A 14977-nucleotide genomic window follows, 5' to 3' on the forward strand; every position below is an offset into this window, starting at 1 on the left:
TAGTTGGAGACAATAGGCTAAATCAAAGAAGGAGAAAATAGTTATGATTTTTAAAACCACTGAAGCTTTAAGTGTCTGCCAGTGTTCTGGTGATTTGGGGCTGAAATCTGCTCTGTTCCTTACTTTCCTTTGTCAGCAGTGTTCACCATGGCAACTTCAATAAAACTCCCCTCACAAATGTTTTTCTTCTAGAGTGCAAAGCACCTTTTTAAAGAAGGCCGACAACCTGGTAGGAATGGGTGTTCAGAAAAAATCAAATGAAAAGTATTCTGCTTTCTTTATGATTGCTGTAGGTGGCAGGAGGTGAAGACATTATACAGGGGATAAAGTTGGGTGAAAAAAGCATTTTACCTTGTTTTGAAATAAAAATTGTTTTTTTTTTGAGGTATAAAATTCGTTTAAAATATGTTAGAGAAACTTTTCCTTTTCATAACATTTCTTTATTTCTCATCTTAGAATTTGGACAAGCTTTGTCCATACAAATTCATGAGCCACTTTCGAATGTGGATTTTGTATGGACAACTTTAGCCAATTACCTGATTTAGTGAAAGCTGCTTGGGTCCAGATCCATTTCTTGGGACTACTTTGGTAAACTTAACTAATGTGGGATTTTGAGCACACCATTAAATCTCCCTGGGTGCCTTAGAATCACATTAGAATAAAGTGGAAATGTTTCGAAAATACCAATGCTAGGGCCTTACCCAGAGATTATATTTTAAGGTCTAGGTGATACTCAGATGTAAGATTTTTTCTTTTTTCTTTTTAAGTACCCAAGGCAATTTTAATGTCTAGCTAGACTTAAGAATCACTATATTTATTGATCTCAAAGAATCCTTCCAACTACGCCTTTCTAAGGCACTGATGTACAAGTTGACGCCGGCAGGGCTTGACTCTGATAGGAGTGCTGATTAAGTACCTTTGCTTTCAAATTTATGTATCTTTTGTTTCAAGATTCAGGAAAGAATGGCATTAGCTTTTAGTTTAGTAGCCTAGCATCTTTATTCCTGCTTATCTATTCATTATCCAGAATAAGCCCAAAAGTCATGTCAGTGTCCAGTGCAGAAGTAATACCTTCACTTTCAAAACACATTGGTTTTCAAAGGACTTTATTACTTAGAGGTTGGTCAAAAGGCATTAACTAGATACAATATTACATTATTTTTTTCTGTGTGTGAAAATGGCCAAGACAAAGTTAACAGCAGATTTTTCAAATGACTCCGTAATTCTTCGTTGCCACAGTGGATAACTTTTCTCTTTAGAACAGTGGGTCTCAATCCTGATGGCACTTCAGAATTGCCTGGGAAGCTTTTTCAAAATCTTCATGCTTAGGCTATCAGAATCGCTGGACCAGGCACCAGTTCTTTGAAAGCTTGCCTGGTAATTACAAAATGGAGCCAGGGCTGAGGACTGCTTGCTCTAGAATGAAGTTGTGTGGACAAATTGGGTCAAGCAACTGGCCAGTGATGAAATGCTAAGAGTGTGTTAGCCATCTCCTTGATTAGAAACAGCACCTCCTTTTCCCCTGTGGATAACACTGTCAGAGATGATTATTCTTCTTTTGCTAAAATTACCACTGTGAGGAAAATCTATTCCTTTAAATGTTCAGCATTATTAGACTACAACTATTTCTACTGAAGGTGGCAAATGAAACGTTTCTTTAAGTTGATGAATAAAATCTAGGCCTGTCTTCTCACAGATCCCTTTGAAGATGATTGAAATAGTGGGTAAAAGAAGGAGAAAACACCAGTTTTTTAGGAAATTAATTTGTTAGGTTAAATTGCAACTCAAAAAGACCCAATGGTGTATGCCTTTTAAGTTTCAGCTTTGTTGTTTCCTCATAGGTAAAAACTGCGTTTCAGCATTATTCGTCTGTGATTTTCCTCTGTAAACTGTGATTGATAGTCACTGGAAACTTAAAGAGTCCAGAGCCTCAGTACTGTAGTATCAAATGTGTGCTAAACTGTCATTCTGGAGCTTGGTTCTGGTGTCTCCCCAAAGCCTATAAATCATCATCAAACAAACAAATCAAGTAATTAAGCTCTCTGGCCTGAATCTGATCTATACTCGCCACCTTAAGCCTAAAAAGGTATCCATTCATGTAGCTAGTTAAATCCTCCAATAATGAATCTGGATCAGGGAAATGACATGCTAATGCTTTTCGCAAACACGGGGAAAGGGAGCTCATTTCCTCCCATCACACACCCGAAACCCACTGTGTTTTCAGTGGCCCGACAGAAAGCCAAAGCTGACGTACATGGAAAAAGGATAACAGAAGTATTAATAGGAGTTAGTAAAAAAAGTGTTGCCTTCACAAATTACATCTGAGCTCTTCTTGAGATGACTCCAGGGCACGTTGCAAATTCAACAATTTATGATCAGTTGCCTTTTATCCTTAAAATCACGCAAAACAAGCAATTATTTAGAATGCAGTAAATGGTTTAATATTTATGGACTTGAGAAAGAACTTGAATTAAAATTCAGTCTGGGATCTGAATTAGCACCCTCAGAATACAGAAGGAATTTAATACGCATGCACAAATTAGTTTTAATAACATACATAAGTAAAATACATTTGTTTTACTTGATACGGTTGTTTTGGAGGACCCTTCTTGGAGTTGAACTTATTTTTATTAGTTGGCTGGGCATGATACAGGTTGAACACCCCTTAGTTCCAGGGCCTTGACAAAATTCACCTCCAATGGCTTTCCCGTGCCTTTGGTGAGCCTTAGGGATCGGATGCAGCCTCGGAAACGAATGTTGGTTGTCAGGCCCAACTGGTTGAGGCCCTCTGAAAAACCAAGCAAGGAGGGCTCAGTTTTGAAATTCAGCTACTATGTTAAGAGCATGCTTCAAGGTCAGCTGTTGGCTTAAGATGCAATTGGAATGCTATTTTACGTAAAGTTAGTGATTTTGTTCTTAGCTTTACTAACAGTTAAACTGGTAGAGAAACATCAACTTTTTTATAGTTATGTATTATGAAATATGGAGACATCTATAATTACACATTTGAAGACATCGAAGAATTTGGTTTGGAAGGGACAAGTTTACAGTTGTGAATTAAAATTATTAAATTTTATTTAATGAACCGAAGTAACTGATCAAATACTTTAAGTACTGAATTAGGACATGGACTTTTAATGGTGACTTTATTACTTTCTTCCATTGTAAAGATAAATCCCAAATGGTTAAGTTTGTTGTGAACTCACACAAAATCTTCCTCTTCTTAAGGAGAGAGTCCCTTCTTTTAGCAGGCCTACTAGGTGCTAAGATCCCATTTTGTAGACTGTAAATGGAGAAGTATATTACCTCCTTCATAATACCTTGGGGTTTGTCCTGATTGAAGCAGGAGATATTTTCTTTTTCTTTTTGTCCCCGAATTTTTTTTTTGTCTGCGCCATGAGGCATGCAGGATTCTAAGTTCTCTGAGCCACCAGGGATCGAATCCATGCCCTCTACAGTGGAAGCACAGAGTCCTAACCACTGGACTGCCAGGGAATTCCCAGAAGGAGATATTTTCCAAAACCCAGGAGCAGTTTTGGAAAGAGGAACTCAGAATTGGTCCCCATGACTTCTATATCTTTTCCATCATCAACTGCTGCTTAATATACACTTTGCTTGTTTTGTTAAGGAGAGGAGCTCTATATAAATGGGGACAAAGGTTTCTCTGGCCAAAATATTGAAAGACCATTCCAGCAGTCTGTATTACTACAGTATTTAAGAGGCTCTTGGCTTACTTCTTACCAAGTTGGGCACTCTTGTTTATAGGCACTTTGGGTAACTCTCTGTGGTTCACATGCTATATTTAATGTGCTGGAGAGGTATTTTTGAATGCAGATTTAGTGCTTGGGTTTCTTTGTAATATAAACTCTATAATAGCCTAAGGGGGAAATTAGCTATGTTTAACCCAATGATTTCCAGAACTTGAGGAAATAAGTTCCATAACATTTAATGATTCCTCTGGTATATTAATTTTTAAAAAATGAGAAAGAACACCGATTCTGGCCCTGATTGCTGTTAAATGCCTCATATCTTTATAAGCCAAATGCATTTCCTCTAGCCTCCATCTCCCACGAATGAAATTTTGGAGGCAATCATGAAAAGTTCAGTCCCATGTGGTTTATGTAAGTAAAATGCTCATTTTACACACTAGAAATGTCAGATAATGTATTATTTATTGGAGCAGATTCTAAAGCTAGGAAGCAAGTATACTTAAGCACACATTCTTAAACGTATTTATAGAATATAAATGTGTTCAAAACTACTAACAAAACAGAGCAAAGATATTCTTGCTGGGGTAGGCAACACTCACCTGGGAACCCTCCGACAAACACGGGGTCATTTGTATCAGCGGATGTAGATGCTCGATTTGGGCTCTGGGCTTCCACCTGGTTCCCATCTACTGTCAGCTCGATTCGGTGCTTGACCTTGTTGGCCGTGACTTTATGCCACTGTCCGTCACACAAATGCCCTGGGATCCCAGCATCATAGACAGCAGTGAATCGGCCGGCGCCATTGTCCACATGAAACATAAGCTAGAAAGCAGGAAATTGAACAGCCACAGATGGTTTCATTGGAAGGGTGTCATGGTGGTTCACAGAGTAAAAATTATCTCTAGAAAAGTCATTAGCTGAAATAGTTTTAAATGAATAACTTACGCATATTAAATTAAAAAAAAACTTGACAGAAATTAAAATGCAGATTTAATGACCAGGAGTCAGAAATTATGCCCTTTACTTTCGGACATCGTTGGGAGCAATAGGCAAGACGTACGAGGCTGGTAATAAATAACTCTGCTTTCAGAAAATGTGAAATATAATTTGAGGCCAGGTGACAAAAAAAGGATGTAGTATACACTGGGAAAAATTCTACCACAGATCTTTTTAGAGTGTGGGAGTTCTTAGGAATCTGGTTTACAAATTCATTTGAAAGGATGATTTTTTTTTTAATTTAAGATTTTGATGTTTTAATTGTATATTTTTTCCTTCACGGAATCTATTTTATATATAGGATTGAGAGTTACATAAATTACATTTTGGGGCAAGTTTCATGTCACAGTTACCAAAGACTTTGAGCCAGAAGGCCAGTTCAATTCTTAACAATGAAGAACTTAGACTAGGAGTTCTTGTCTAAATGAGAAAAATCTGTTTTTAGTAACACAGAATGGGCCCTGAAACTTGAGATTGCAGAATTCTTTTGAAGCTGATGAAGAAAAGAAACATATTGAAACATTAAAAACAGTCAGTTTGGCAAAACATTTGACAAGGTAAAAGAAAAATAGGGGTTTTAAAAAGAAGATTAAAAGTGCAAGTAAATAGGTGAAAAGTTTGTAAACTATACAGTGATGTAAATATTAGTTAAGATTTTGCTATATTCGGTGAAATTTGTAACAACGGAATTTGGCATATAAAAAGAGCTTGGTGAGAAATCCATATGCATTGTGATGGAACTCGACACCCTGACAAGTTGCAGGGAACTGTGGTTATAATCAGGTGAAGAGCAACACTGACAAGATGCATTGAAACTGTGTGTTGAAAATCTGGCAAAACTATTATTATTATTATTTTTTACGTCTTTATTGGAGTATAATTGCTTTACAATGGTGTGTTAGTTTCTGCTTTATAACAAAGTGAATCAGTTATACATATACATATGTTCCCACATCTCTTCCCTCTTGCATCTCCCTCCCTCCCACCCTCCCTATCGCACCCCTCTAGGTGGTCACAAAGCACCGAGCTGATCTCCTGTGCTGTGCCGCTGCTTCCCACTAGCTATCTACCTTACGTTTGGTAGTGTATATATGTCCATGCCACTCTCTCACTTTGTCACAGCTTACCCTTCCCCCTCCCCATATCCTCAAGTCCATTCTATAGTAGGTCTGTGTCTTTATTCCTGTCTTACCCCTAGGGTTTTAATGACATTTTTTTCCTTAAATTCCATATATATGTGTTAGCATACGGTATTGGTATGACAGACTCTAGGTCCATCGACCTCATTATAAATAGCTCAATTTCGTTTCTTTTTATGGCTGAGCAATATTCCATTGTATATATGTGCCACATCTTCTTAATCCACACAGCTTAGAATAAAAGGGAGAAAAAGTAGAAAGAAAGAGGATAAAAGAAAATAAAGGTAAAATCAAATAAAGTTATTAAAATAAAAAAGTTATTAAGAAAAAAAATTTTTTTTTAATGTAAAAAAAAAAACAAAAAACACGGACGGACAGAACTCTAGGACAAATGGTGAAAGCAAAGCTCTATAGACAAAATCTCACACAGAAGCATATACATACACACTCACAAAAAGAGAAAAAGGGGAAAAAATAATAAATCTTGCTCTCAAAGTCCAACTCGTCAATTTGGGGTGATTCGTTGTCTATTCAGGTATTCCGCAGATGCAGGGTACATCAAGTTGATTGTGGAGATTTAATCCGCTGCTCCTGAGGCTGCTGGGAGAGATTTCCCTTTCTCTCCTTTGTTCTCACAGCTCCCAGGGGCTCAGCTTTGGATTTGGCCCCGCCTCTGCGTGTAGGTCGCCTGAGGGCGTGTGTTCTTCGCTCAGACAGGACGGGGTTAAAGGAGCCGCTGATACGGGGGCTCTGGCTCACTCAGGCTGCGGGGAGGGAGGGGCTCGGAGTGAACCTGCGGCGGCAGAGTCCGGCGTGACACTGCACCAGCCTGAGGCGCGCCGTGCATTCTCCCGGGGAAGTTGTCCCTGGATCCCGGGACCCTGGCAGTGGCGGGCTTCACAGCCTCCCCGGAAGGAGGGTGTGGATAGTGACCTGTGCTCTCATGTAGGCTTCTTGGGGTGGTGGCAGCAGCAGCCTTAGCGTCTCATGCCCGTCTCTGGGGTCCGCGCTGTTAGCCACGGCTCGCGCCCGTCTCTGGAGCTCCTTTAAGCAGCGCTCTTAATCCCCTCTCCTCGCCCACCAGGAAACGGAAGAGGGAAGAAAAAGTCTCTTGCCTCTTCGGCAGCTCCAGACTTTTTTTTTTTCCTGTCAAAACTATTAAGTGTTGCTTATTCCCCCTTTTTGTCTCTGTGCTCCTGGATCTTTTTGCTTTACTGCCTTTGAGGATGGTTTGAAGACTGAGAGGAAGGAGGTAGGAGGATAAGGAAAGCGTATTTTAGGTCAGTGTGTGGTTTTTCTTCTTGGGAGGCAACGGCACCCTAGGATTGGAAATGTGAACTGAAGTATGATTCCTGTTGCAAAGGCAAATAGGAAACTTGTGAAATTGCTTTGCCTTCTTTTTACCTGTGCCCTATAGTACAAAGTACATGAAAACTGGTTATCTCACTGCAGGTAGGGACAGAAAAGGCAGAATTAGATTATCCATTGTGAGCAAACCGGCACAATACTTTATATTCTACTAATATAACTTTATTATAAATATGTTCTATTGTGCAATAGTATGTGGATGCTTTTAAATAAATCGAGCAATCAATATGTCAGCTAGACATCTTCATTTCTGAGAGGTGCCTACCCTGTTATAAGAGGCAAAGACTGATTTTAGACAATCTAAGCCCTTTTTTTCCCCACTGGAATTGATAGCTTCATAGAGCATGTATTCATAAAGAGGAGAATAACTTTACTCTTAACCACACAGTAACTAGCTTGAGATCCAGAACCACTTCGGCCATTATTAGCATAGTTGGCTTACCGTAGAATTAGCACATTTAAAGTTTACACTGGTCTACAAAATAAGTGTGTTGAAAACACACAAGAATTGAGATAATCCAGAAGGATGAAAAGATCCAATCTAGCTTTCTCCCAACAAAGACAAGAGCAGGGCTTCAAAATAGAGCAGACGTAGAGAATGGACTTGAGGACACGGGGAGGGGGAAGGGTAAGCTGGGACGAAGTGAGAGAGCAGCATGGACATATACACACTACCAAATGTAAAACAGATAGCTAGTGGGAAGCAGCCGCATAGCACAGGGAGATCAGCTCGGTGTTTTGTGACCACCTAGAGGGGTGGGATAGGGAGAGTGTGAGGGAGGGAGATGGAAGAGGGAGGAGATATGAGGGTATATGTATACATATAGCTGATTCACTTTGTTATAAAGCAGAAACTAACACACCAATAAAGATGTTAAAAAGAAAACAGAGCTTTCTACGTGTAAACGACAATATTGTGAAGAGACGCAGAAATGCTTAGACTGCTGACGCTTACCTTTTCAGCAATCATTTCAATACCCATTCCATCCATTTTCTGGCTGCTGATTCCCAGAAGAACTCCAGTGGTTCTAGTTGTGCGGAATTCAAATTCTACAAGAAGGTCCAATCCTACTTTGAACCCATCAACTGTAAAGTGAAAACATTTTTAAAAAATTGTGGATTCGAGTTTAGGAACTGTTAATTCAAATTTGTACAATGCCATGGTTTTATTAGCTTTCAATTCATGTGTTAGACAACTGTAAGTTCCAGACTTTCGTATGGCCTACACCTCCACCATTTATAGTTATTGCTTATTTTCTTGGCTGCCTTCCTTCCTAGAATATAAATTCTGTGAAGGCAAGGACTTTGCCTATATTGCTCACCATTTTATTTCTGTGCTCACCAAAGTATCTGACACATGGTGGAGGTTGAATATATACTTGTTGAATGAATGAATGAACACAGACTAAGATTGACTCAAAGAATCTCGCAGCCAGGTGTGATTGTCAGAAGTCTTGTTGTTGGATGAAGTCAAGCACTTCAATGATTATTCAGTAAAATTTCACTGGGGCACTCTACATGGTACCACGATGATCTGAAAGGGCTCAAATATCCCCAGACATTTTATTTATAAAGAAAGGAATTACAAATACAATTTTGAAGGATAAGATTCTGGGACATAAATAGACTTTTCTAGTTTATCAAGTTAAGTCTTTATAATTTTCCATATTTGATTCATTGGTTTACTTAATCTTTTAGCAAGTATTTAAGACATGCTTCTTAGAAACATAGTGATCCATTAAGATCAGGCTAGACTAGACCTGCATGAACTATTAGAGGAAAACTCATGGAAATTTTTTCCAGGTCTCCTATTTATTAAGCAAGAAATAAATGCTATGTGTAACCACAACTGTCTCCAATGAAGGGAGGCAGCTGTTATGTGAAAGACTTTTTTCTTCTACTGAGAACCTTGATGAGTTTGAATGGACAAAGATGGGCTTAGGGCAGATTTTAAGAATAAAGGGTAGAAGAAGCTGGAATTTTCTGCAAAATAAAACAATGATTTTGTTTCTGTTCCTGAAAGGAGGATAAGGAAAAGAGAGAAATAACATGAAGCCATTCAGCAGAGGATAGGGGGAATGAAGAAGCTATTAAACCCCCAGAAACTGGGTAGCTGGAAAGCTTTTAAGGACAAAGGTGTCAAGGTTTAAATTGAAGTCGTATATTTTCCAGTAATGTAACCTCCTCTGACCACCCAAGTCTTACATAGATTGTATTACACTGTGTGTTGAGGTGATGGCAGGAGTTATGGAAACTGGGGAAGTGGCTAATTTTCTGATTCAGTTTGATCTTGAACCAAAAGAGCCCAGGCAGGATGGTAAGTTAATCTGTTAACTGCAGAAGTTGAAGCTGAAGCTTGCCATCAATTTGACGAAGCTAATGCCAGCTATCTGAATTAGCAGAAAACTTGAGAAAAGCTTTGGGCTTTCACAGAACATGGAATTTGGGGTTCAACATAACCTCCAACATTTCAATATTTAACATATCCTGTGTTTCTCTGTTTTCTGCTTCTGCACAGGGGAAATTTCCCATGTATCCCCTGTTGGAGGGCCCTGCTCTTCCGTCTCCAACCTTTGCATGTGTGTTCAACTCATCTTTTAAACCTACCTCAAATGTCAATTCCTCCATAAAACCTTTCCTGATTTCCCCAAATTAATGTTTCCTTAAAATATCCACAGAACCTTGCTTGTGTGTCTTCTACAGTTTCTAGTTATTTTTTACTTGTCTCCTTGTGATTTCTGAGCATAAAGAATCTTATCTATTGATAGCATGTTCTTGAAGGAAGGGAATGACATCTTATTTACTTCTGTTTCCCATGTTAACTTCTACATATTATGTACTCATTAATTTTTTTCTAACCAGCAAATGCATGTTCCTATGGTAACCATAGGACTGATTCTATCTTAGAGTATGTTAATGTCAGATTTTTTTGTTATTATGTACAAGTGATTTCATATTTTTTCTTTCCAAATTGTACATCCACTGTCAGTGATCCAGACCTGCGCTGAAAATGCTCACTGGAACGGGGGGAGATACTTAAAGTCAGGGAAAGGTGCCAGTCATCATCTCCATCAGCAAGAAATGGGCACCAGTGTGTGTGCATTGTGTGTGAGGGGAGAGCATGAAATGGAGCCTTGCAAGGAACTGAAGAGAGGAAGCAAGGAAAATGCCGTCTCATCTCCAGAAAGAAAGGTAGATGGGGAAAACTAGAAAGTAGATACATTACATAATATAAACATATGAACCTTCTTGTAGAATTACATTTATTTTGCTATTATTGATCTCCAGGGAAGGAGATGGAATAAACTCGCCAGATAGCCTTTTACTTTATTTCTTATCAGAATCGGACGTATTAATCTTTAAGAGGCCCTGTCTTATTACTTCTAAAAGTTTTTATTTCTGGTTTAAACAAAGGATGCTAGTTTCAGACCCCAGGGACTTTTATTTTCCCACACAAACAAGAAGTCAATATTTGGACCTAGTTAGTTAATATTCAACAGAAAGGACATGGAAGCACCTCACCTGCTTTGGCAAAACCCGTTCCGTCAAAATACGTTCCTTTCTGAGCATTTGCAAAACACGTCCCGACACGGTAGCTGGAGGTTGGCTGTTCAAGATCAGCAGGGGCTTCTGCCATCTGAAGATTCCTGATGCAGCCATCAATGCTGTAGGTCACCTAAACATTCAGGTCAGAAGAAACACATATCAGGTTTTAGCAGAAGTTTGCCTTTATGTGGAATGCAATCATTGGTAGGGGGTTCCGTGTGTATAAACATCTGCCGATTGTCCTAGGCCATCTCCAAAACTGCCTGGACCGGCACCATCAGCCCAGGCTTCAGAGCACAGGTGCAGAGAATGCGGTGTTGTGCTTCGCAACTAAGACAGCGGTCCCCATCCCCCGGGCGGCGGACTGGCCTGTTAGGAACCGGGCCGCACAGCAGGAGGCGAACGAGCGAAGCTTCATCTGTATTTACAGCTGTTCCACATTGCTCACATTACCACCTGAGCTCCGTCTCCCGTCAGCATTATGGTGAGTTGTATAATTATTTCATCATATATTACAATGTAATAATAATAGAAATAAAATGCACGATAAATGTAATGCGCTTGAATCATCCCCAAACCATCTCCCCTGCCCCCCGGTCCGTGGAAAAATTGCCTTCCACGAAACTGGTCCCTGGTGCCAAAAAGGTTGGGGACCGCTGAACTAGGATGCATCTAGCCTGGAATATGATTGTTTTGATATTCTAAATACTGCACACTACGTCTCTAGTGGGACCACTGGTTTGACAGACTCTGGGCCCCTATGGAAATTGTAACTTTTAATTAGTCTCTTATGTTTCTATTTCATGTTTCTAGTAACAGTTTATTAACCTTACTATATATGCATTTTTTTCACAATCTATGTTCAAATTCTACTTGAAAAGATAATTAGGTTCGGTTCAGTGCTTCTTCCTTATGAAAATCTAAGGAAAGCAGTGGATACTTCCCTAAGAAAATGCACATACACATGAAACTTGAAAGCTTGCATGACACATTCAAAGTTTAGGGATTTTAGAAAGAAATCAATCCTACTCTGCTTCATTACATTTCATCTGGGTTAAGGGATGCAAGTTAATCACTCTTGCGACTCTGTTCAGAGACTCTCACTTTGATTGGCCTACGTAGCACAGCCAATAGCTGTGAAGGGGAAGTAATACTGATCATCCGCAAGAGGAGTCAGATACTGAGAATTGTAACCAACGTGAACACTTGTCTTTGATGAAGAACGGTGCTGCATCGTCACGTGTTCCGATTTGAGCACAGACACGAACCACACTCGTGTGGAGTGCATTTTCTAAAAACACTAATCCCCGTGCTTCTTAAAAGAGTGCTTTCCGAAGCCAACCAGGACACATGGTCTGACAAAAAATTATTTTGTGAATACTGATTTACAAAATTTGTGAGGACTTTAAATTCTGACTGACTCCAGTATTGGATAACAGTACTCTAGATCAGGGATCCCCAATCCCCATGGTACTGGTCTGTGGCCTGTTAGGAACTGGGCCGCACGGCAGGAGGTGAGGGGTGGGAGGGTGAGTGAAGCTTCATCTGTATTTACAGCCGCTCCCCATTGCTTGCATTTCTGCCTGAGCTCCGCCTCCTGTCAGATCAGCGGCGGCTTTAGATTCTCACAGGAGTGCGATCCCTACTGCGAACTGTGCATGCGAGGGATCTAGGTTGCACGCTCCTTAAGAGAATCTAATGCCTGATGATCTGAGGTGGAGCTGAGGCAGTGACGCTAGCGCTGGGGAGCGGCTGCAAATGCAGATTATCATTAGCAGAGAGGTCTGACTGCACGGAGACCATAATAAATCAGCTGTTTGCAGACTCATATCAAAGCCCTAACAGTGAGTGGCAAGTGACAATGAAGCTGCACCTTACGGAGTAGACTGGACATAAGCAACACGCTTTGGGTGTCACTGTCTCCCATCACTCCCAGATGGGACCATCTAGTTGCAGGAAAACAAGCTCAGGGCTCCCACTGATTCTGCATTATGGTGAGTTATATAATTATTTCCTTATATGTTACAAGGTAATAATAATAGAAATGAAATGCACAATAAATGTAATGTGCTTGAATCATCCCGAAACCACCCTGTGCCACTCCACCTCCCCGCCCCGGCTCTGTGGAAAAACTGTCTTCCACAAAACCGGTCCCTGGTGCCAGAAAGGTTGGGGATCACTGCTCTAGATACTGCATCTCCCAATATTTGCTAAATCTCTAGTCCTGAAACAATACCATCAATATCATCATTATCACCTTCCTTGTTGTCTTAGTGCTTTCTGTATACTTGGTATTTTTCCAAGCACTTTAAGTGTATTACCTCATTTAATCTTTCCATCAACCTTGCTTGTTTGGTTATTATTATTAAACTATTTTAAAAAAGAGGGAACTTTTCAAAGAAAAATTAAGTAAGTTGCTCAAGATCGCACAGCCACTTAACAGTTAAGCACATATTCAAACCAAGGGAGTCTGGCTCCAGGGTCCACACGCTGTTTTGTAATATTGCCTCTCATAGTCAGATCTGTCTAGAAAATTTGTCACTTCTCAGAAAAGATGATTTCCTATTCATCTATAATTGGTCATGGGCCAATGTGACCTAATAATTCAAAATACATTCATGACTCAGGCAGCTATTTAGGCCACAAAGAAACAAATTAGACACTCACTGGACCAATTCTTCGGGTAGTGTAGTTAATGGGTAGCCCGCCAATATACAGCATTCCCACAACATCCAGAATATCAGCTTTCTTGGGACTGATGGTTCTGTTGGAGGCACCGTCTACGTAAATAATTCCTTCTTGCTTAATTCGAATAATCTTAATCTACCAAAAGAAGAGGAGTCATTAACACCAATCATAGATAAATTTCAAATATGCAGAGTATAAAGCATAAGAACTTTTAGGATATTCCTTAGGAAAAAGTGAAACAACTTACTGAGGGCCTAATATGTGCTAAACCCATAATATAAGTGAAATTAAATCTGTTTACAGAATGTCTCAAAGTCTGTCTTTTCCATGAGTACCATCTCCAAAAGAGGAGAGAATCTTCCTGGGTGAGTTTTAGATTGAAGACTCTTCTGTAGTAGCCAAGTGAGCATCTGTATCAAGAGGTATGCTTGTTGTAAGGAAACTTGCAGATTGAGAGCCCTGTCATGAATTGAGTGGGCTGCAAAATTCATGTCCAAATTCAAAAGTTCATTGGTTTGATTGAGCAAAGCCTGGCCTTCCCAGCACAATTTCAGATATGCTACATCCCTCTGCTTAAGAGGCACTTCTCGTGCAGAACTGCAGGAATGCAGTGCATCCGGGCTGCACTGCCATTTCGGCAGCAGCTGATCAGTACAAAGTCAGGGAGGAAGATGGAAGGCTGACTGGGCTGAAATGACAGCAGCGGATTGAATTATTTTCTGGGGCAGAGTGAAATAAAAAGTGTGGAGGCTAGCTTGAGCATAAAATCCTTGAGTCTGAATTTAGGAAAAGGAGCATGTAACCCTGTGAAATGCTGGAGTACAAGAATGGTTTAAAAACGAATCTACATCAGGATTAGAGTAATTTAAGACCTTATTTTACACTGATCTATTCTGGTTTTGGAAATAACTTTCTAAAAACCTGCAAGGATGAAATCCCTCCTTAATTTGGCTACTTAGCGTAATCCCAGCCTCATTGTAGCCCCACGATGTGTCTTTTTCTCAAGTGTCATATTTATTATGCTATTAGCCAGAGATGAGAATAAACCTTAATGAGAGCTCCTGCATAAAGTATTTGCTAGTCATAAGCTCCCTAGAAAATTTCTTATTTCTGGATAACAAATTAGTTGACTTTGCGTTTATATTGTATTTTTTCAGGTTCCTTGGCTTTCTATATGATACGACAAGTCCAGATATGTTAATATATAAAATCCAATATCTAATAATATCTTACTCTAAAAATTGAACATTTAATTTGTCCACCTAGGGAAGCTTTACTTGATAGGCTACCACAGGTGCACAGACAAATTCCGAGTTTTCGTTTTAATCAGGTAGTATATTATCTACTTGCAGTCATGCCAAAGAGGACAGTAAGCTGGCAGGTGAGCCTTCTGTGCCCATAATAGTACCAGCTTCTGGGTGTAAGGCCAACATTTAAAAAGTTGTTCCAGATGACTGTTGGTGGAAATGATACCCCAGAGGCCTTTAAATGTGAGGTAGCAGATTCTCAGACTCTTGGTGTGCTCACACC

General features: G+C 39.8%; 1 protein-coding gene across 1 annotated transcript in view; it reads right to left on the bottom strand.

Moving 5' to 3' along the window:
• Nucleotides 1-1101: 1101 nt before the first annotated feature.
• Nucleotides 1102-14977, bottom strand: part of LAMA2 (laminin subunit alpha 2) — a 588138-nt gene continuing 574262 nt past the window's right edge. Inside the window, exons 64-68 of the mRNA XM_024759015.1 lie at nt 13427-13582; nt 10736-10889; nt 8169-8299; nt 4310-4532; nt 1102-2788 (exon numbers count right to left, since the gene is read on the bottom strand). Of these exons, the coding sequence (XP_024614783.1) occupies nt 2631-2788; nt 4310-4532; nt 8169-8299; nt 10736-10889; nt 13427-13582 (822 nt within the window). The 3' untranslated portion in view covers nt 1102-2630. The remainder of the gene's footprint in view (nt 2789-4309; nt 4533-8168; nt 8300-10735; nt 10890-13426; nt 13583-14977) is intronic.

Source organism: Neophocaena asiaeorientalis, unplaced genomic scaffold (genome assembly GCF_003031525.2).
Source record: "Neophocaena asiaeorientalis asiaeorientalis breed wild unplaced genomic scaffold, Neophocaena_asiaeorientalis_V1.1 scaffold5, whole genome shotgun sequence".
NCBI lineage: Eukaryota > Metazoa > Chordata > Mammalia > Artiodactyla > Phocoenidae > Neophocaena > Neophocaena asiaeorientalis.